General features: G+C 40.9%; 1 protein-coding gene and 1 non-coding gene across 9 annotated transcripts in view; one reads left to right on the forward strand and one right to left on the reverse strand.

The window, feature by feature from the left end:
• Positions 1–419: 419 nt before the first annotated feature.
• SMARCA1 (SNF2 related chromatin remodeling ATPase 1) overlaps positions 420–21,697 on the forward strand; it is a 77,231-nt gene continuing 55,953 nt past the window's right edge. For all 8 annotated transcript variants that reach the window (XM_039464088.2, XM_039464090.2, XM_039464086.2 and 5 more), the window contains exons 1-7: positions 420–745; positions 6,986–7,072; positions 9,961–10,127; positions 10,755–10,855; positions 10,964–11,064; positions 14,767–14,946; positions 19,918–20,073. In XM_039464088.2, coding sequence (XP_039320022.1) covers positions 572–745; positions 6,986–7,072; positions 9,961–10,127; positions 10,755–10,855; positions 10,964–11,064; positions 14,767–14,946; positions 19,918–20,073 — 966 coding nt within the window. In that variant the 5' untranslated portion in view covers positions 420–571. The remainder of the gene's footprint in view (positions 746–6,985; positions 7,073–9,960; positions 10,128–10,754; positions 10,856–10,963; positions 11,065–14,766; positions 14,947–19,917; positions 20,074–21,697) is intronic.
• On the reverse strand, positions 6,787–6,860 carry LOC120361962 (small nucleolar RNA SNORD112). The gene has a single exon (XR_005577985.1). It is a non-coding gene; the product is annotated as a small nucleolar RNA SNORD112 (small nucleolar RNA).

Genomic DNA, 21,697 nt, shown 5'->3' on the forward strand with positions numbered 1-21,697 from the left:
GGTAAAGGGCAGTCCCCCGAGGGGTTCTGCTCTTTGCAAATGGTGAGAAAGACCTTCTACAGTATAGTTATGAGCAGAGGAAAAGTTCTTTGTGCAAAAGGGGAAAGCGCCCCGAGGTACAAAGAGCAGATTTAAGGGAAAGAGGATTCGTTTTGCAAGCATCTGCGAGGGGAGCTCAGGCTCACTGTTGGGGGCGTCTGGGAAAGGAGATTTTTTAGGGGGCCGCGAGTTATGGGTTCCCGCCTCCACCCCTGTCCGCGCCCCACACTCCGGCAACAGTTGGTCGTGCGGGGCCGGCCCGGGCTCTGGGTGGGGAAGGGGAGTCTCGCGATCGTTGAGGGGGGGTGGAGGAAGGGGGGAGAGTGACGGGGGGAGGCCATGACGTAGGGTGGGTGGACGGAAGTGGGGCAGGGTTGAGGGTTATTTAAAGAAGGGGGGGCCTGAGCGAAGGGTTGGAAGCGGAGTGATTCCCCACCCCTGCTCCATCTAGCTCTTTCCAGTGCAGCCACTGCCGCCGCCCAGGAGCCCTCGTCCCCTACCTCGTCGCCCTCCTCGTTCCCGCTCCCACGGCATGGAGCAGGACACCGCCGCAGTGGCAGCCACCGTGGCAGCCGCAGATGCGACCGCCACTATCGTGGTCATAGAGGACGAGCAGCCGGGGCCGTCCACCTCTCAGGAGGAGGGAGCGGCCGCTGCGGCCACCGAAGCCACCGCGGCCACGGAGAAGGGCGAGAAGAAGAAGGAGGTAAATAGGAAGGGGGTGTGTGTGTCTGGTGGAGAAATCCGGTTCCTGGCCCCTCTGAGGGGCCCAAATCCTGACCTTTCGGCGCGGACAGGTACCCGCGAAGCTCAGCGGGGCTTGGGGGCGGCGGGTGCGGGGGTCGGCGGCGGAACCGCCTGGCGTTCGCTCCCCTCCCCCTTTCCTTCTCGCCGCCTGGAGAACGGGGGCGGGGCTGGGCGCGGGTGGGAGCGGCGCGGGGTGGAGGGGTGCCCGCTCTCCGGGGGCCTGGGGGCTCGGGAGCCCCTCGACAGCCCCCCGACCCCCTCCACCTTCCCGGAACTCGGGTAACGGGGTGGGGGATGGGGCCGTGCAGGAAAAAGCCTCCGCCTCTCCCTCTCCTCTCTCTCGCTCCCTCTCCCCCCCTTCCCGTCGGCCTCTGCCTGGGAAATCTGGGCCCTTCAATCCCACACTCGCGCTAAAGGGGTTTTGCTGGGGCTTCTTTTTGTAATTTGAATTTCAAGGTGCTTCTTTTTGCAATTTGAATTTCGGGGTGGAGGGTGACAGGGAAGACATTTCTTTTGAAAGAAGATGTCGGTCTTTTGGATGGCAGGAAAAAAAACCATCCCTTGTTCGTTTGAACCCCGCCTGCCGAGGTGGGGGTGTCACCCCGAGGAAAGGAGCTCTCCGCGTCGTTCCCCCCGCCCCCCCCAAACTGAGGAACCGTGGACGCTGGCTTAGGAAAATTTCCAACATCTGCACCCTCACCCTCTCCTGCCCCGCCCCCGACGGTATAAGGTTTCACTCCAGGGCCACCCGAATGGTCCCTCAATCCGGCCCCAAGCTTTCCAGGCTTCCGCCTCCCTCTCCTAGTGGGCGCTGCTGGCTCCTGGACACACACAGTTTTTTTTTTTTTTTTTTTCCTTTAATTTTTAAAAAACTCAGCGTCGCCAAGATGAGCTGCTTCTAACGTAAGGGAACTGCTCTGACGCCTATTAAAGCCAATCCAGAAAATGTGTATGATCTCCATAAGACACATTTCGTGTGGACTGAGACATGCAAATAAAACTAGAAACCACTGAAAAATTGGCATAAAAATAGGATGTATTATAAAATTGCATAACTAATTGTTTATGGGTGGATTTTTTTTTCTCATTTGCGAGTAATCATCGTAATTTTAAAAAGGTGGGCAATTACGCTTTAGAGATCTCAAGTGGCTTTGTCTGAATCATTATATGATACTATACGACCAAATGAAAAGCTTTTGAGGAAAATTAACACCTTTCGCCTAAATGAGAAGAGCAATTTTAAATTTAGCAGTTGCTTATGTGACATATTTTATTGCTACAAGGTTGACTAAACAGAAGGACAATTGTAGTGCTAAATGAAAACCGTAGAAAACATACACATTGTAAGATCTACGCGGTACTTGGATTAGTAAGACAATATTGTTGATTAAAACTGGGCATAATACCAAGCATCAATATGAATCAAATGTTGGGAAATTCGGAAACGTCTATGTGCCTTTTATTCCCTAGACTAGGCAACTGTGAGTGCCAAACTGCCTTTTGTATGGCACGAAAGGTTGTCGAGTTTCCAGATTGTATGAATTTCTGAATTTTGTATAAAATTTTGAATGGTGAAAAAACGAGGGACCAATTAAAAAAAACCCCATATAATAAACACTGAGTTGATAGCTATGTATTTGTCGGCTCAGTTGCCTCATCAGAAATTGCCCTACCAGGTCTTCATTTGTCCACCCAGGATAGGGAAATATGGTGCTGTATGTCAGGAACTTCCTGGATATCTGAAGTTTGTTTTAGCCACTGCATCATTTTTATTTTTAATTTTTCCTTAAGAATTGGATCATATACTACCTTGGCACTTTAAATTGTGTACTAAAAGCGCAGATTAACCACTTCTTCATGGTCATCAGTTAGTGCCCTCTGGACAGTGACACAAAGGCACTTGAAATCCCACAGGTTGTTCCTTCTCAGTTAAGTAACCACCTCCCAGACTCTTCCAGTATTGTGTTTATGTTTTAAAATAAACAGTGGCTCACACCTGTAATGCCAGCACTTTGGGAGGCCAAGTGGCTCACACCTGTAATGCCAGCACTTTGGGAGGCCAAGGTGGGTGGATCACTTGAGGTCAGGAGTTCGAAACCAGCCTGGCCAACATGGTGAAACACCGAAACACCGTCTCTACTAAAAATACAAAAAAAAAAAAAAAAAAAAAAAAAGCTGGGCATGATAGTGGGATTCTATAATCCCAGCTACTTGGGAGGCTGAGGCAGGAGAATTGCTTGAACCCAGAAGGTAGAAAAAATTATTTATTTATTTATTTATTTATTTTGAGACGGAGTTTCGCTCTTGTTACCCAGGCTGGAGTGCAATGGCGCGATCTTGGCTCACCGCAACCTCCGCCTCCTGGGTTCAGGCAACTCTCCTGCCTCAGCCTCCTGAGTAGCTGGGATTACAGGCATGCGCCACCATGCCCAGCTAATTTTTTGTATTTTTAGTAGAGACGGGGTTTCACCATGTTGACCGGGATGGTCTTGATCTCTTGACCTCGTGATCCACCCGCCTCAGCCTCCCAAAGTGCTGGGATTACAGGCTTGAGCCACCGCGCCCGGCTTATTTATTTTTTTTGAGATGGAGTCTTGCTCTGTTGCTCAGGCTGGCTGGAGTGCAGTGGTGCGATCTCAGCTCACTGCAACTTCTGCCTCTTGAGTGCAAGTGATTCTCTTTTCTCAGCCTCCTGAGTAGTTGGGATTACAGGAGCCTGCCACCATGCCCAGCTAAGTTTTGTATTTTTAGTAGAGACAGGGTTTCACCATATTGGCCAGGCTGCTCACAAACTCCTGACCTCATGATCTGCCTACCTCGGCCTCCCAATGTGCTGAGATTACAGGCGTGAGCCACCGAGCCTGGCCAGCTATCACTCTTTAAACAACTCATCTGGTTTCACCAGAAAGAATATGTTAGTTTATGATAAAGAATGTAAGTGTAACAAAACCATAAACTCATTTAAAAATAACCGTAAAATGGCCGGGCGCGGTGGCTCAAGCCTGTAATCCCAGCACTTTGGGAGGCCGAGGCGGGTGGATCATGAGGTCGAAAGATAGAGACCATCCTGGTCAACATGGTGAAACCCTGTCTCTACTAAAAATACAAAAAACTAGCTGGGCGTGGTGGTGCATGCCTGTAATCCCAGCTACTTAGGAGGCTGAGGCAGGAGAATTGCCTGAGCCCAGGAGGTGGAGGTTGCGGTGAGCCGAGATCGCGCCATTGCACTCCAGCCTGGGTAACAAGAGCGAAACTCCGTCTCAAAAAAAAAAAAAAAAAAAAAAAAAATAACCGTAAAATACGAAAGTGTCAGTGATAAAGCCATAAAGAAGGGAGAGAGAGCCGGGCGCGGTGGCTCAAGCCTGTAATCCCAGCACTTTGGGAGGCCGAGGCGGGTGGATCACAAGGTCGAGAGTTCGAGACCATCCTGGTCGACATGGTGAAACCCCGTCTCTACTAAAAATACAAAAAACTAGCTGGGCGTGGTGGCGCGTGCCTGTAATCCCAGCTACTCAGGAGGCTGAGGCAGGAGAATTGCCTGAGCCCAGGAGGCGGAGGTTGCGGTGAGCCGAGACGCGCCATTGCACTCCAGCCTGGGTAACAAGAGCGACACTCCGTCTCAAAAAAAAAAAAAAAAAAAAAGAAGGGAGAGAGAAATAACAACATGTGGCCGGGCGCGGTGGCTCAAGCCTGTAATCCCAGCACTTTGGGAGGCCGAGGCGGGTGGATCACGAGGTCAAGAGATCGAGACCATCCCGGTCAACATGGTGAAACCCCGTCTCTACTAAAAATACAAAAAACTAGCTGGGCATGGTGGCGCGTGCCTATAATCCCAGCTACTCAGGAGGCTGAGGCAGAAGAATCGCCTGAACCCAGGAGGCGGAGGTTGCGGTGAGCCGAGATCGTGCCATTGCACTCCAGCCTGGGTAACAAGAGCGAAACTGCGTCTCAAAAAAAAAAGAAAGAAAGAAAGAAATAACAACATGTGCACCAAGGATCAGGGAAGCTACTGCAGTGGAAGACACATTTTTGTTCTGGCTTTCTGCTGTGGCTTCTTGTAGAGTGCCTTCCTCTAGTGATCTTTCTTTCCCATGTCATTTACTGTTGCTTGTATTCTTGGTGACATGGGAAGCCAGTTTATTAAACTTGGTAGAATTATCTACCAAATTAAAAAAAATAGGTTTTCGAACGAGAGTGCTTTCATGTTGAATACAGTAGATGAGACTTAGTGAATTGACCTATGACATTTACCTACTCAAAGGTATTTTTGCCTACCTTCTGGCTGTTGAACTTACTTGGTTTAAGTGACGGTTGGATTACCCAACACTAGAAATTGGAGATGGTATCTTTGGTAATAAAAACGTCAAGAAAAATGTCATGGTCTTTAAGCCATTTTGTTGACCTTGTGCTGCATTCTCATGACACCCAGACTCAGATAACAAAATCCAAAGGAATTCATTAGAGTGTCTTAGTCACCTTTGATCTTTACTTGTATGGAAAAATATAGTTTTGAGAATACACATACACACACACATAAACAAATGAGGTTTAGAAGGTAGGTATTGTAAATTTTGTTGTGGAAGATAGTGCCAATTAAGTAATTACCCACAGCTTTTAATAGCACTGCTCAAGATTAGGAATTTTAATTAGCATATAATTAGATTTTGATGGTAGTCTACCACAAGGTAAGCAAAAAAGTAATGAGTGAAATGTTATTCTAGGATTAAAGCTTTAATTTTCTGTAAGTGTACTTCCCACATTATTATATATACTTGTGAATATAAGGCAACGTAATTTTCAGTGTTTTGAAAATGCAAAACTGGATTTCATATAGCCTTTCAAGGAATGAAAGATAAAGATACGGATTTTGATACTCAATATTTCTTGTTGCTTTGAAAGTAAATATGATTTATATTATACACGGCAGCTTCAAAGTGTGAGTTTGAAGAGATATTTAGCAGTTTTCTATCTCATCCATCCGGGATTACATTCAAAGCATTCCACATAGATGTGTACATATCAGATGCTGTAAATCAAGATATCTGGTCAGTGCTACAAAGTAAGAGTCTGGACAAGGTCAAATTCAATAATCTCAGTTTGGATTTCCTCAAAATACAAATTTTAGTAGATGTCGGAAGACATAAAGGGGCCGTATTTTTCTTATGTTTAAGGTCACATTCTGTTGATTTTTGACCCAGGTTTTCAGAAACAGGTTGACAAAAGCCATGATAGTTTTCACGAACAAATTTGTGTTTTCACTTATGCTAAGTCGTCTGTGTTAAAAATGAGATAGTCTTATCTTCGGTTCTGATGGGTAGATTTGTGTTTTTATTATTTTATTTCTTGGTTTCTTATAGGGAAAGAGGCTTATTCTATATATGTATTTATATTTGCCAGTACAAGCTTGTCTTTACAAAGGATAGGGTGCATGAGATAAACCCTTTCCCCAGATAATTTCTGTATAAAGTTACTGATTGATGTTAATTTTTGCTAAATCACGGTTTGAAAATATCAAACATTAATAGTTAATAGCCTTGACGAGTTGCTTCTACGGAATATTTGTGCAATATAAAGTAATTTTCTTTCCAGTTAGAGAAACTTAACATAAGCTAAAAGTTTAAAACTGTATTATTAAATTATTTTAAGTATATGTGATCATATTGCATTACATAAAAAATTAAATATTCTTATTATACTATGAAAACAATTTGAAAAGTATTGTTTTAGGAACAGAAACCACAGTTTTTCTTCTGAAAGTGTGGCCTATTTCCATGACATAAAGGAGTGTTTCTGAGAATTAATATTTATTTTCTTTGAATTCTTTTGTTTGTGGTTGATATTAGCCTATTCTAGATTTTAAAATATCTTATTTAATTTTGCACATTTACTTACACTATATAAATTAAAGAGTGGATGAGAAAGCTCAGTGTTTCACCTTTTGGGTTTTATTCCAACTAATATTTCTCTGGCGGTCATGATTTTTCAGATTTTTTTTTTTTAATTGGACCTCAGGTGTACAGAACTGGATTAATCATAAGCCTTGCTTCGTGACATGCTCTCTCATCATTGGTCCATGCATGTCCCACATTGATTTATATATTTAGTCATGTAATTACTTTTCGTCTTCTAATGAGAGCATTGACCAATTTAAGAACCTTGCTTTGCAATTTGATGACATTTATTTTCTTTGAAATTCTAGAAAAACGTTTCTTCATTTCAACTCAAACTTGCTGCTAAAGCGCCTAAATCTGAAAAGGAAATGGACCCAGAATATGAAGAGAAAATGGTAAATGTACTCTTGGATAGGACAGTGAATTCTGTAGTTAATTTTGATAGTTGAGATGTGAAAGGTGAAAAATACATGTGTATATACAATGCATGGAGAATCATCGATTTTAGAATTGGAAAGTAATTTAATATACAATCTATCATAATATTTTTTTTTTTTTTTTTTTTTGAGACGGAGTTTCGCTCTTGGTGCCCAGGCTGGAGTGCAATGGCGTGATCTCGGCTCACCGCAACCTCCGCCTCCTGGGTTCAGGCAATTCTCCTGCCTCAGGCTCCTGAGTAGCTGGGTTTACAGGCACGAGCCACCATGCCCAGCTAATTTTTTGTATTTTTAGTAGAGACGGGGTTTCACCTTGTTGACCAAGATGGTCTCGATCTCTTGACCTTGTGATCCACCCGCCTTGGCCTCCCAAAGTGCTGGGATTACAGGCTTGAGCCACCGCGCCCAGCCCATATCATAATATTTTTGTTGAATAAATTAACCTGCTCATTTTCAGATGAGGAAATAAAGGATCTGGGAAGCTATATGTAATAGTTGGGACTAGAAATCACATCTGATTTTTGTTCAGTGCTCTCTGTTCCATAATAAAGTGCTTTAAGATAGAAATATTTTATTTACTAGGTGAAAATATCAGTGGTAATACCGTTATGGCTTTGTGACATAAGAGAAATCCAGTCACAAAGCCAGACTGACATATCTTTCTTTCTCCTTTGGACATATGAATAAATGCTATACGCTAATGAAACATGTAGTGTATCAGTACACTTTCTTGAGGGAAGAATATTTGTCCAGTGAATGAAAATATCACATAATTAAGCAGCATAATCTTAGTTATATTCACATATTGCTTGCTATAATACTATAATACATTAAATTATTTAATTTTTAGTCACTAAAATCCATATTTTAGCTTTAATTTTAACTAAACTCTTACAGCTTTGGATCTTTCAAGAATTTAACAGGTGGTTGAATTTTTTTTTTTCTGAGGGGTTGTTTTTGCAGTAATATTATAAAAATAAGTAGAGATGAAATACATTTTTTGGTTGTGGATAGCTATTTTATAAGACTCCATACCTTAATGTTTAAGGCCACATCTAATGTATATAAGCGATGTTTTAACAACTCTAAAAATAACATTCCAGTAAGGATAACATATAATGGAAAGTTTTTGGCCACCTTCCAGCTTGTGGTCTGAATTTATCTAACTTACATTTATGTTAATGAACTCTTCTGTATATTTTTTGGGTTATTAATTATGCATCCTTCATTAGCAATCAAGTATTCTCTACCCTGTGATTGAAAAGTGACTTTGAATAAATACATAGTCTTTATTTTTCCTTTATCTAGAATGATGTATATATCTTTTGATCTTTTAAGATTTTTTAGTGAAACAAAGTTTATTGCCTGTATATGGTACACGTTCCATGACCTTTTACAGTTTATTGAGAAATTAGAATACATATCAACTTTTTGTTTGTTTGTTTGTTTTTGTTTTTTTTGTTTTGTTTTTTTGAGAGTTTCGCTCTTGTTACCCAGGCTGGAGTGCAATGGCACAATCTCGGCTCACCGCAACCTCCGCCTCCTGGGTTCAGGCAATTCTCCTGCCTCAGCCTCCTGGGTAGCTGGGATTACAGGCACGTGCCACCATGCCCAGCTAATTTTTTTTTTGTATTTTTAGTAGAGACGGAGTTTCACCATGTTGACCAGGATGGTCTCGATCTCTTGACCTCGTGATCCACCCGCCTCAGCCTCCCAAAGTGCTGGGATTACAGGCTTGAGCCACCGCGCCCAGCAACTTTTAATAGTTAATATATATTAACTATTTTGTGTATATGTGTGTATATTTATATATTTTTCCCAAATTCTGCTTACTTTGGGGAGAAACTTCATATGCTACTAGCATAATAGTTTTCTAGATCCCTGTGGTTGAAGAGCGGAATGTTTATTACATTATTATACCATGACATTGAAAATATTTTAAGACGAGATGATGCTGTATTTAAAAATTTAAGTGCTGGGCGCGGTGGCTCAAGCCTGTAATCCCAGCACTTTGGGGGTGGATCATGAGGTCGAGAGATCGAGACCATCCTGGTCAACGTGGTGAAACCCCGTCTCTACTAAAAATACAAAAAATCAGCTGGGCATGGTGGCGCGTGCCTGTAGTCCCAGCTACTCAGGAGGCTGAGGCAGGAGAATTGCTTGAACCCAGGAGGCGGAGGTTGCGGTGAGCCGAGATTGTGCCATTGCACTCCAGCCTGGGTAACAAGAGCAGACACTCTGTCTCAAAAAAAAAAAAAAAAAAAAAAAAAAAAAATTTAAGTTATTTCTGGATATAACTTGAAAATTCTTAAGAGTTCTGTTTATGGTATATATATCATAGTTAATTTTTATTTCAGTATTTGGGATATGTTATATATTTGATGCTTAAATTTGTTAGTATTTAATAAAATTAAAAAATGTTTTGGAAAGAAGATGTGCTTTATGATTATGACTCTTTAAGAAGGGTATTTCTCCTTTTTCTTGGGCGCTGGTGAGAAAAATAAAAAAAGAAAAAGAAAAAGAAAAAGGGCATTTCTTATTGGGGAATTTACAGCCCGTCAGATCATTTGGCTTCTGTTCAAATTATTTGAAAATACATTTTCAAATTCCGCTGCTTATTAGCTGTGCAACCTTGGGTAAATTACTTACCCTCTCTGTGCTTCAGTGTCGTGTAGTTACTGTGGAGATGATACTTGTAACTCTGCTATAGGTTTTTAAAGAGAATTTAATGGATGTTTCAAGGGCTAAGAATGCTGTTCAAAGTAAATGCGATGCAAGTATTTGTTAAGTAACTTTGAAGGAATACAAAGGAAAGTCCTTACTTTTTCTTTTGTTTTGCAAATTAGAAAGCCAACCGAGCAAAGAGATTTGAATTTTTACTGAAGCAAACAGAACTTTTTGCACATTTCATTCAGCCTTCAGCACAGAAATCTCCAACATCTCCACTGAACATGAAATTAGGACGTCCTCGAATAAAGAAAGATGAAAAGCAGAGCTTAATTTCTGCTGGAGAGTATGTTGGCACCTCTCTCTCTGCGTTCTTCCCGTTCTACCTTTTCTTCCTCCTGTCCTCCCTTGATCCATTCATGCACTCCTTCCCTCTTCATTGTTCAGTGTACCTTCATGTGATGAAAGATAAGGTTATTGCCATTATAATTATGTTTTGAAGGCAACTATGTTTTTTTCTCATTAGAAGCTGATCGTAAAAATGTAGGCTGGTTCAACCGATTTCTAGGCAAGACTTTGGACAACTTATTCTTTTTTTTTTGAGATGGAGTCTCCGTCTGTCACCAGGCTGGAGTGGAGTGGCACAATTTCAGTTCATTGCAACCTCCACCTCCTGGATTCAAGTGATTCCCCTGCCTTCAGCCTCCTGAGTAGCTGGGACTACAGGCATGCACTACCACACCCAGCTAATTTTTTGTATTTTTAGTAGAGATGGGGTTTCACCATGCTGGCCAGGATGGTCTCGATTTCTTGACCTTGTGATCTGCCCGCCTTGGCCTCCCAAAGTGCTGGGATTACAGACGTGAGCCACCGCTCATTCTTTTTCTATAAAAGATAATAGCCATGTACACTGATTTAATTGATACCTCAGTGTTTGGGTAGAATGTGAAGGGATTTCTTCATTTTATTTCAGCTACCGCCACAGGCGCACAGAGCAAGAAGAAGATGAAGAGCTACTGTCGGAGAGTCGGAAAACATCTAATGTGTGTATTAGGTTTGAGGTGTCACCTTCATGTAAGTACTTCATCACATCGGTGAGTTCTTTTTCAGTTTACTTTTAGAAAAGTTTTACGTGAGTGTATTAATGAAAGTGTAAAATATCCTTGCATTTTTTTTCCCCAGATGTGAAAGGGGGGCCACTGAGAGATTATCAGATTCGAGGACTGAACTGGTTGATCTCTTTATATGAAAATGGAGTCAATGGCATTTTGGCTGATGAAATGGTAAGGAATTGGTAGCTAAAAATACATTCTCAGTTATCAGTGATTTTTATGTAAATTTGAAAAACCTGAGCTTGCCTGCCCCCCAATGCCTGGAGGCTTTTTAAAAGTTGTTATTATGTAAAAGGTATTTTGTAGTCTTAGAATTATTATTATTTTTTTGAGAGAGGGTCTGTCTGTGCCACCCAGGCTGGAGTGCAGTTGTGCAATCTTGGCTCACGGCACCCTTGACTTCCTGGGTTCAAGTGATCCTCCTGCCTCAGCCTCCTGAGTAGCTAGGGCTCCAGGCACATGCCTACCGCACTGGGCTAATTTTTATTTTTAGTTGTAGTAGAGGCAAGTCTCGCGATGTTGCCCAGACCGATTTTGAACTCCTGGACTCAAGCGGTCCTCCCACCTCGGCCTCCCAAAGTATTTGGATTACAGATGTGAGCCACAGCACCTGGCTAGAATTGTTTCATTAAGTAACTGTTAGAACGTAGACTTTCACAGGCCGTAAAATTCTTAACTGACCTTTCCTCAAATGGTCCAAAAACCTTCCCTGTACTTTTGTTTTTGTTTGCAGTTTGGCTTCCAGGAATCACAGAGTCAAGATGAATACCCAAATGGAGCCTTTATGTAACCTTTAATGGTCTCCCCGTGTGTACTTCTGTGTTTCCTGTTCTTTATCTGCTCGTCTTTCTTACTTTCCTTTCCTTATTTTCTCTTTATTTCTATTTTGCCGTTAATTTATGTTCCATGTTTTCATTGTAGGCTACCTGATCCTTTTGAGAATGAGGTGGGGTATACAAACTGAACAATATATAAATGACTGAATATATGCATGCATGAATGAATATAAATATTTTGACTTGTAAACAATCTAAAAGTGCATAGGTGGAATAAGGAATGAATAAAGAGTAATGGTGAATCTTGATACAGTACAGTGCATGGTGGGGCTTTAGAAATCAGGGAAGGATGGCCGGGCGCGGTGGCTCAAGCCTGTAATCCCAGCACTTTGGGAGGCCGAGGCGGGTGGATCACAAGGTCAAGAGATCAAGACCATCCTGGTCAACATGGTGAAACCCCGTCTCTACTAAAAATACAAAAAAATCAGGTGGGCATGGTGGTGCGTGCCTGTAATCCCAGCTACTCAGGAGGCTGAGGCAGGAGAATTGCCTGAACCCGGGAGACAGAGGTTGTGGTGAGCCGAGATTGTGCCATTGCACTCCAGCCTGGGTAACAAGAGCAAAACTCCGTCTCAAAAAAAAAAAAAAAAAAAAATCACGGAAGGAATTATACATGTGTAAATAAAATAACAGGAAAAAGTAAGGCCACATAAGATGCTAATTCAGCAGCTAAAAAGGGAGTATATGAAGGCCTATATCTGTGTTTTAAGACCAAATTAATAAAATGGGATTTAAGAGAGGCCAGGGAAAGTTCTAAATCCGTATAACTCAATGATACTCATCTTTATATGACTCTGAAACCATACTTGTAATCACTGTTATCCAGAAGAGCCACATGATATGTGCCCTACGGCGTCTAGTATAGTTGGTAGTCAGTCGTGTAAGTACTCATCCCTGGTTGAGCAACTGTTAAGTGTGTGGCAGAGGATCCCTTAAAGCAAGGGTCTGTATGTAGCTCCTTATGTTTAGGTGTTATGTTTTGAAGACCGGTCAGCTCAGAGGGAGAGGAGCTTGGTTAATTGGACAACAGAAGGACCAGGATTATTTGCCCCAAGCAGCTCTTGCTGCAGCCTGTCTAAACATGAAAGACCTAAAGACTTTTAGTTATGAATTTATGCTCATACTAGCTATGTTTGCTTTTTGTGAGAGGCAGTTTTACTCTTGTTACTCAGGCTGGAGTGCAATGGCCTGGTCTCAGCTCACTGCAACCTCTGCCTCTTGGGTTAAAGCGATTCTCCTTTCTCGGCCTCTCAAGTAGCTGTAGCTGGGATTGCAGGCCCCCACCAGCACGCCTGGCTGATTTTGTATTTTTAGTAGAGATGGTGTTTCACCATATTGATCAAATTCCTGACTTCAGTGTCACAAAGTGCTGGGATTACAAGAGTGAGCCACTGCACCCAGCAGATACCAGATACGTTTTTTTGTTTTTTTTTTTTGAGACGGAGTTTCGCTCTTGTTACCCAGGCTGGAGTGCAATGGCGCGATCTCGGCTCACCGCAACCTCCGCCTCCTGGGTTCAGGCAATTCTCCTGCCTCCGCCTCCTGAGTAGCTGGGATTACAGGCACGCGCCACCATGCCCAGCTAATTTTTTGTATTTTTAGTAGAGACGGGGTTTCACCTTGTTGACCAGGATGGTCTCGATCTCTCGACCTCGTGATCCACCCGCCTCGGCCTCCCAAAGTGCTGGGATTACAGGCGTGAGCCACCGCGCCCGGCTCCAGATACGTTTTAATTACTAAAAAATAGAAAGACACTTTAAGGAGTATAGAAAATTTGAAAAAAATTAAAAAATAAAATAAAATAATTCTGCTACTTAGAAGTAACCACAGCTAACATTTCGGCACATTTCTTTTTAATCTTTTTCTTCTGGATATACTTATTTTGTATAGTTGAAATCACATTGTATATATAATTTGGCATTCTGATTAATTTACATTCATACATATTTTCCATGTAATTAAGACATTTTGTGAACATAATTAATTATTGCATAATAATCTTTGGGAGGTACCATAATTTTATTCACCTTCTCTCATTGTTATTCATTTGGATTGCCTGATGTATAGTGTAAATAATGCCACTATAAGAATCTTGTAATTTAGCTTTTCTGTACCTCTCAGATTATTTCCAAGGAATTCCTAGAAGTAGAATTACTTGGTTAAGGAGTATAAGCAGTTTAAGGTTTTGATGTATAGCATTCATAAAAGTTGTCTTATTAATAATGTGACATATCAGATAAGATACAATGTAAAAAATAGATATAATCATATATTTATAAAAAGAAGTATATATCTTCCTCAGAGATAAAACCAAAAGCAGTTTTAAGAGACCAAAAAAGGACTTAGTTCCCTTTCTGATGGGTTAGTATGGGTTCGTGGGTGTTGAATATATTATTATTATTATTTTTTATTTTAAAAATATCTTTGTTTCTCATCAAGCCTGCTTCCAAAATATATTATTTTTTAAAAAGTCCTCTGGAGTTGGTGAGCTCTCTAAGGTTCTTTCTGGCTGCAAAGTTCTGTTCTTTTGTGGTTTCTAAGGTTTTTTAAGAGTGTGAGATGCAAGTACAGAACCACAAGCCCTGTGAGACACATAGTCTGAATATTTAATGTCTGGGTTGTAATAATGTTAAGAACAATAGGAAAGAAAGACCCGTGTCTAAGCAGGCTGGCAAAGGAAGCATGTCTTTGTAAAACAAACGCACAGAAAATTCCTGACTTTGGAACAAGTAGAAAAATTATATAGTAGATTGCTTGCTCCTTTAGGAGTAAAAATGTTCTAATTAGAAAGTTGCTTTGTTGAGCAACATTCCAGCTGCGAGGTCTTGGTTTCTTTTTGTGCTCCCGTAAGTACAATACGGAATTAGAATGATTTGATTATCTTCTTAAAAAAGGGTATTTTTACTTTTAATTAATACAAACCTAATTGCCTTTGCGAGATAGTGGACAAAGATCTTTTGTCATGTTGTTGCTAACAAAATGTTTCCTTACAGAAAAAATGCTCATGGATTTTTTTTTCCTTGTGATGATAATGCAGGGTCTTGGGAAAACTTTACAAACAATTGCTTTGCTTGGTTACCTGAAACACTACCGAAATATTCCTGGACCTCACATGGTATTAGTTCCAAAGTCTACTTTACACAACTGGATGAATGAATTTAAACGATGGGTCCCATCTCTCCGGGTCATTTGTTTTGTCGGAGACAAGGATGCCAGAGTAAGTGAGAAACAAGCGTAAAAAGGCAGTCAAGAATAACATCATTTCTGGAGTTTTTGGAGTTCTCCTTAACAACGTATTATTGCTGTTAAGGAGATCTGAGTTGACTACTACTAAATAACACTAAAGTTGTGCATACTCTAAGCTAGGCTCTGTTGTAGGTGCTTTGCATCTATTAATTTAATTCTCACAACACTCCCATGAGGTAGGTATATTACCTATTAATAATAGACAGTCATTTATTATGCTTCATCTACATTTGCTTTAACTAGTTCATTAACCTAAGCAGTTTTGAATTGTACTTTGAGTGACTTTTTATTAAAAAATCTTATTTAAGCCGGGTGCGGTGGCTCAAGCCTGTAATCCCAGCACTTTGGGAGGCCGAGGCGGGTGGATCACGAGGTCAAGAGATTGAGACCATCCTGGTCAACATGGTGAAAACCCGTCTCTACTAAAAATACAAAAAAGTAGCTGGGCATGGTGGCGCGTGCCTGTAATCCGAGCTACTCAGGAGGCGGAGGCAGGAGAATTGCCTGAACCCAGGAGGCGGAGGTTGCGGTGAGCCGAGATCGCGCCATTGCACTCCAGCCTGGGTAACAAGAGCGAAACTCCGTCTCAAAAAAAAAAAAAAAAAAAATCTTATTTAATTGACGGTATATCTTACCAGTGACTCTCAATTGTGCTATTTTGAAGCAACAATATATAAATTTGCATGACTTAAAATTTTATATAAGTTTTTGACTTTTGACTTGGTATAAACACACACACACACACACACACACACACACACACACATATACATATATATATATATACGCAACCGGAACCCCATCTATATGTACAGAGTACCTCGGGTTTTGTGTTTATGCATAGACAGCTTTCAGTTTTGGTCTTTGAATAGAAAAATACATGTCTGTATATATTCTCAGGTAATATTAGAAACCCTGGGCGTTTTTGGGGGTGGGGTTTTAAATCAACCATTTGTCATTTTAGTAGGCTACAATCATTTTAGGAATGTAGAATTAATCTAAAAATAATAAATTATGTAAAAATACTAAAACAAATAACCAGCTTAGAAAGCATATTATTAAACTTTGTTTTTATTTTGCCTCCAGAGAACATAGTTTAGAGATTTATTCTGTTTTCCATATTTAGTTAGGTTATGAAAAGATATCCTCAAAAGAATGGTAGCATAATGAATTACGTTGTTTTATCCTCATCATTTTGCTTGAAGAAAAATTACTTAAATTTAATTTATAAATCATTTTAATATTGAAATACCGAGCTCATAAATTTACAATTACAGGCCAGGCTCTTCCCTAGGTCTAATATATCCCCAAAGCAAATTAGTCACTTAGAACTCTTTCTGGTCATTGCTGTTATCTAATGTAATATCATTCCCTATAAACTTTGCATGTCTAAAGTATTGAACTTTTGCTAAAATTATTTCTTAAAGATTAAAAGCAAAAGATAAATATCTAGGTTTGTGTTTTCATAACATCTCAGTAAGAATGTAAATCTATGGCTTTCAAGTATTTTATATGAAATCTAAGGGTTTTATGAAATATCTTTGGGAGTTTTAAAGAATGAGTGGATCTATTTAATTTATGACTGCTGTAGCTCTGCTTCATGAGGAGGTTGAGATTCTGGTGACTTGAAAAATTTCTTTGTTTCTTTTACCAGAGACAGGGTCTCGCTCTGTCGCCCAGGCTGGCGTGCAGTGATGCGATTATAGCTCACTGCAGCCTTGAACTCCTGGGCTCAAGTGATCCTCCCGCCTCTGCTTTCTGAGTTGCAGGGACTACAAGTGTGCACCACTGTGCCTGGCTTTGAAACATTTCTTAATCTTGAAAACCAGTCTTCAAAGTCAGTGTTTTTCAAATTATGAGTTGCTACCCATTAGTGGGTTGTGAATTTAGCTTAGTAGTTGGTGGCAGCAATTTTCCGCAACATTGAGAGAAGATGGAATAGCAAATTGCATAGTGTTTCATGCTATAATAAGGATAAATACTGCTTTGAGAAACTTTTAAGTTGTCTCTTTCTGTGTACACACACTCAAACATATATGTATATACTGGATTGCAATTCAAAAGGTAATTTAACTGTGGGCTATGGTCAAAAGAATTTGAAAACTGGTAGTTACCAATTACATAAGTAATAAATGTACCATGTTCAGCACTTAGAGATTGATGTGGATATGTACAGAGGATATGTATTGATGTGGGTATGTATATAGACAGATTTGAATCTTGGTATAACATAGGATAGATATGTAGGGACTTTGTATTTTCCTGGCCTTCTGTAAACATTTTATGAAGGTAGTCTTTTAGTAATAAAAATTTGACGTAGGTTATAATAGGCATCTAATTGAGTTGGGACATGATTAGAGATACTCTTGATCCTGTCTGACTGATAGCAGGGTGCTTCTAAAGTATATAGAGGTATGAGTCCCAAACAGTTTTGTGACCCCTTTTCCACCTCAGAGTTATCAAAAATAGTAGACATAGAAATAGGTTTGGTTTTAGTTGTGGCTTTGCTACTGATCCTGTTGGGTTGAGTGAGTTTTCAAGGGCCTTAATTTTTTCACCTGTAAAATGAGAGCTTTTGGATTGTGTGACACCTTTAATGTTTTATCAAGATGTTTAACTCTAAATTTATCCAATAGTTACAAAAAATTCAAAGCAGAGCTGATTTAAATTCAAAATACGCATTTGTTCTATGAAATTTGTAGGTGAAACCATTAAACCGAAAGCTTCACAAAATCAAATAAGGATAAGGTGTTAGCACGACTGAATGGGGTCTGGCACCCTACTTCTCTCTTTTTTTTTTTTTTTTGAGACGGAGTTTCGCTCTTGTTACCCAGGCTGGAGTGCAATGGCGCGATCTCGGCTCACCGCAACCTCCGCCTCCTGGGTTCAGGCAATTCTCCTGCCTCAGCCTCCCGAGTAGCTGGGATTACAGGCACGTGCCACCATGCCCAGCTATTTTTTTTGTATTTTTAGTAGAGACGGGGTTTCACCATGTTGACCAGGATGGTCTCGATCTCTTGACCTTGTGATCCACCCGCCTCGGCCTCCCAAAGTGCTGGGATTACAGGCTTGAGCCACCGCGCCCGGCCCCTACTTCTCTTTATTTTGTCTCCAATTCCCTAATGTCTTAATTAACTTTATAAATGTGATCACTTCCCAGGGTGCAACTGTGATCTCTAAAAAGGCCTTTTTTGTCTGTCCTCTTCAGTCCAGGCGATCCTCTTATACATAGTAGACACTGAGTAAATATCTGTTGAATGAGTCTGCAGTATGTTTAGTGCATAGTTGTGAATTATGAAATAAAGACTTTGCAGGGAACAGTTAATTTTGTTTATGCACTGTAACTTCCCATTTATAATGCTGTTTTTTTTTTTTTTTTTTTTTTTTTTTTTTTTTTTTGGACAGAGTCTCTCTGTCTGTCGTGCAGGCTTGAGTTCAGTAGTACAATCTCAGTTCACTGCAACCTCCCTGCCTCCTGGGCTTAAGCAATTCTCCTGCCTCAGCCTCCTGAGTAGCTGGGATTACAGGCACGCACCACCATGCCCAGCTAATTTTTAGTATTTTTAGTAGAGACGGGGTTTCACCATGTTGACCAGGATGGTCTCGATCTCTTGACCTCGTGATCCACCCGCCTCGGCCTCCCAAAGTGCTGGGATTACAGGCTTGAGCCACCGCGCCCGGCCTAATTTTTGTATTTTTTAGTAGAGACGGGGTTTCACCATGTTGGCCAGGCTGGTCTCAAACTCCTGACCTCAAGTGATCCGTCTGCCTGGGCCTCCCAAAGTGCTGGGATTACAGGCGTGAGCCGCCATGCCCAGCCAGATTTATAATACTAATCAGCCTCTTCTTGATACAGATTTTGCTGCTTCCCATTAACTTTTGTGGTTTTATTTTGACTGATAACATCTGGAATTCAGCTCATACAAGTTAAAAATGCTCTCAGTCAACTTACCTACCATGTTGGCCACTGCCTGTGAAGACTTAAAAGTAGTTTGAAATAGTCTCACTGTTTTCCTTAGCCTCCTGTACTAGACAGAGCAAGTCTCCTTTATGATATCACATTTGCAACCTCATGGTAACATCTGGAAATTCACCAAAAACATTAATGAGGTTCCATGACCTTTTAACAAAGTGTATGACTCAGCCCAGCTAGAAAATGAAGGGACAGGCCGGGCGCGGTGGCTCAAGCCTGTAATCCCAGCACTTTGGGAGGCCGAGGCGGGTGGATCATGAGGTCGAGAGATCGAGACCATCCTGGTCAACATGGTGAAACCCCGTCTCTACTAAAAATACAAAAAATTAGCTGGGCATGGTGGCGTGTGCCTGTAATCCCAGCTACTCAGGAGGCTGAGGCAGGAGAATTGCCTGAACCCAGGAGGCGGAGGTTGCGGTGAGCCGAGATCGCGCCATTGCACTCCAGCCTGGGTAACAAGAGCGAAACTCCGTCTCAAAAAAAAAAAAAAAAGAAAATGAAGGGACATATAAGAGTTCTTGAAAGGTTAGAATCATTCGTGCACATTGAGTTCTTTCTAGTTGTTGAAACTGTATTATGTTGGTAACCTTGGATCTTGGCAAGAACGTGTTGTTCAGAAAGAGTTACTTTGTCTAGGTTCCTTTGGATGCCCCATGATGTGAAGATAAGCCTAGCAATTTTGTGATTTCTAGTCATGTGAACTTTTCTAGGTCATTGAATATGCTGTATTTTTGTAAGGGAAGCCTTTGTTTCTCTTCTGTTAATGAATATATTAGCAGGTCATCCAGATAAGTGACCACATAGCTATCTTTGGGCCTCAGTTTTCCCTCTCTAAAATGGATAAAAAGAAATGATCCTCAGGGTCTCTTATAACTCTTAATATTTTCGTAATACTTTAATTCTGTGATCATCTCATAACATATTCTAATATAAATATATTCTAATATGAAGTATTTTATTTTGCATTAGGCTGCTTTTATTCGTGATGAAATGATGCCAGGAGAGTGGGATGTTTGCGTTACTTCTTATGAGATGGTAATTAAAGAAAAATCTGTATTCAAAAAGTTTCATTGGCGATACCTCGTCATTGATGAAGCTCACAGAATAAAGAATGAAAAATCTAAGGTAAGTTCTCAGTATCTTTATTAAAGTTTTCATTTAATTACCAGGTCTGTTTGTTCACTTTTCTATATGTAGAATAAAAAATGATGGAACATTGTGATTTTATTCATGGAATGTGAATGCCAATCTGAATTATTGACTACATGACACATTAAAATTAAGCATAGTTTTTAATATAAAGAAAATTAAGTATTCCTTTGCTATGTTTCCTGTGCCTAACTCTGTTATGCTGTAGTATTTTAATATTGTTGAGAATATTTAGTGTACAAATATCATTTGTATTGACTTATTTTGTATTGAGGGGCTACCTTTTATGTATTTATACGGATGAGAGAAAATAATTTCCTGGGATTATCTGACTTGTGTGAATTAGAGTGTGGTGTTAACTTTGAAAAATATCAATATTTCTTGCCATTCAACTCCATCAACAGTAGGAAAAGCTTCAATTATGATGAACCTCTCTTTGGATCACTGGGCTAATTTGGGAGAAACAGGGACAGAACTGGAGCAAAACCACCAGGTGGATTATATTAATTTCAAATTGGAACTAATATCTGATAAGAGGACGCATGTCAGAGAATAATATTTTATTTAAGAGCATTATAAAAATGTGCATTTTTGTTTGTATGATTACCATTCTTTTGTGCTTTTTGTGTCTTAATTTTTGTGGTCTTATGTTTAGAAAGTTAATATAAGTTACTGGGAAAATCGGCTCAATTCTGGGGCTTAAAAATTGTGACCAGGACAAGTTAGAACATGGTTAGGCATGTAGATGAATGTGGTTGGTGGGGAGATGGAGATTTGATTGTGTAAAATGGCTAACCCGGATTCCATGTAGAAGTTCTGACGTTTTTTCTGTGAGCCCAAAATGGAGAAACTAAAATTTTGAGGTTGTGGGGAGGGTCTCAGGTACAAATATGATGTGCATTCTTTTTTTTTTTTTTTTTTTTTTTTTGAGATGGAGTCGTACTCTGTCGCCCAGGCTGGAGTGCATTGGTGCTATCTCGACTCACTGCAACCTCTACCTCCCGGGTTCAAGCAATTCTTCTGCCTCAGCCTTCTGAGTAGCTAGAATTACAGACGTGCAGCAACATGCCCAGCTAATTTGTTTGTATTTTTAGTAGAGACGGGATTTCGCCATATTGGCCTGGCGGTCTCGAACTCCTGGCCGCAGTTGATCAACCCGCCTCGGTCTCTCAAAGTGCTGGGATCACAGGCGTGAGCCGCTGTGCTGGGCCTGCATTCTTTTTTTGTGAGACGGAGTTTCGCTCTTGTTACCCAGGCTGGAGTGCAATGACGCGATCTCGGCTCACCGCAACCTCCGCCTCCTGGGCTCAGGCAATTCTCCTGCCTCAGCCTCCTGAGTAGCTGGAATTACAGGCACGCGCCACCATGCCCAGCTAATTTTTTGTATTTTTAGTAGAGACGGGGTTTCACCCTGTTGACCAGGATGGTCTCGAACTCTCGACCTCGTGATCCACCCACCTCAGCCTCCCAAAGTGCTGGGATTACAGGCTTGAGCCACCGCGCCCGGCTGCATTCTTTTAAGTATAGAAATACTTAGAATATTTTGTTCAGTTTTGCCTCACTGCAGCATTGTCACCTGATCTAGGGTATTTTTCCATAG

The sequence above is a fragment of the Saimiri boliviensis genome, chromosome X (genome assembly GCF_048565385.1).
Source record: "Saimiri boliviensis isolate mSaiBol1 chromosome X, mSaiBol1.pri, whole genome shotgun sequence".
In the NCBI taxonomy this organism is placed as follows: domain Eukaryota; kingdom Metazoa; phylum Chordata; class Mammalia; order Primates; family Cebidae; genus Saimiri; species Saimiri boliviensis.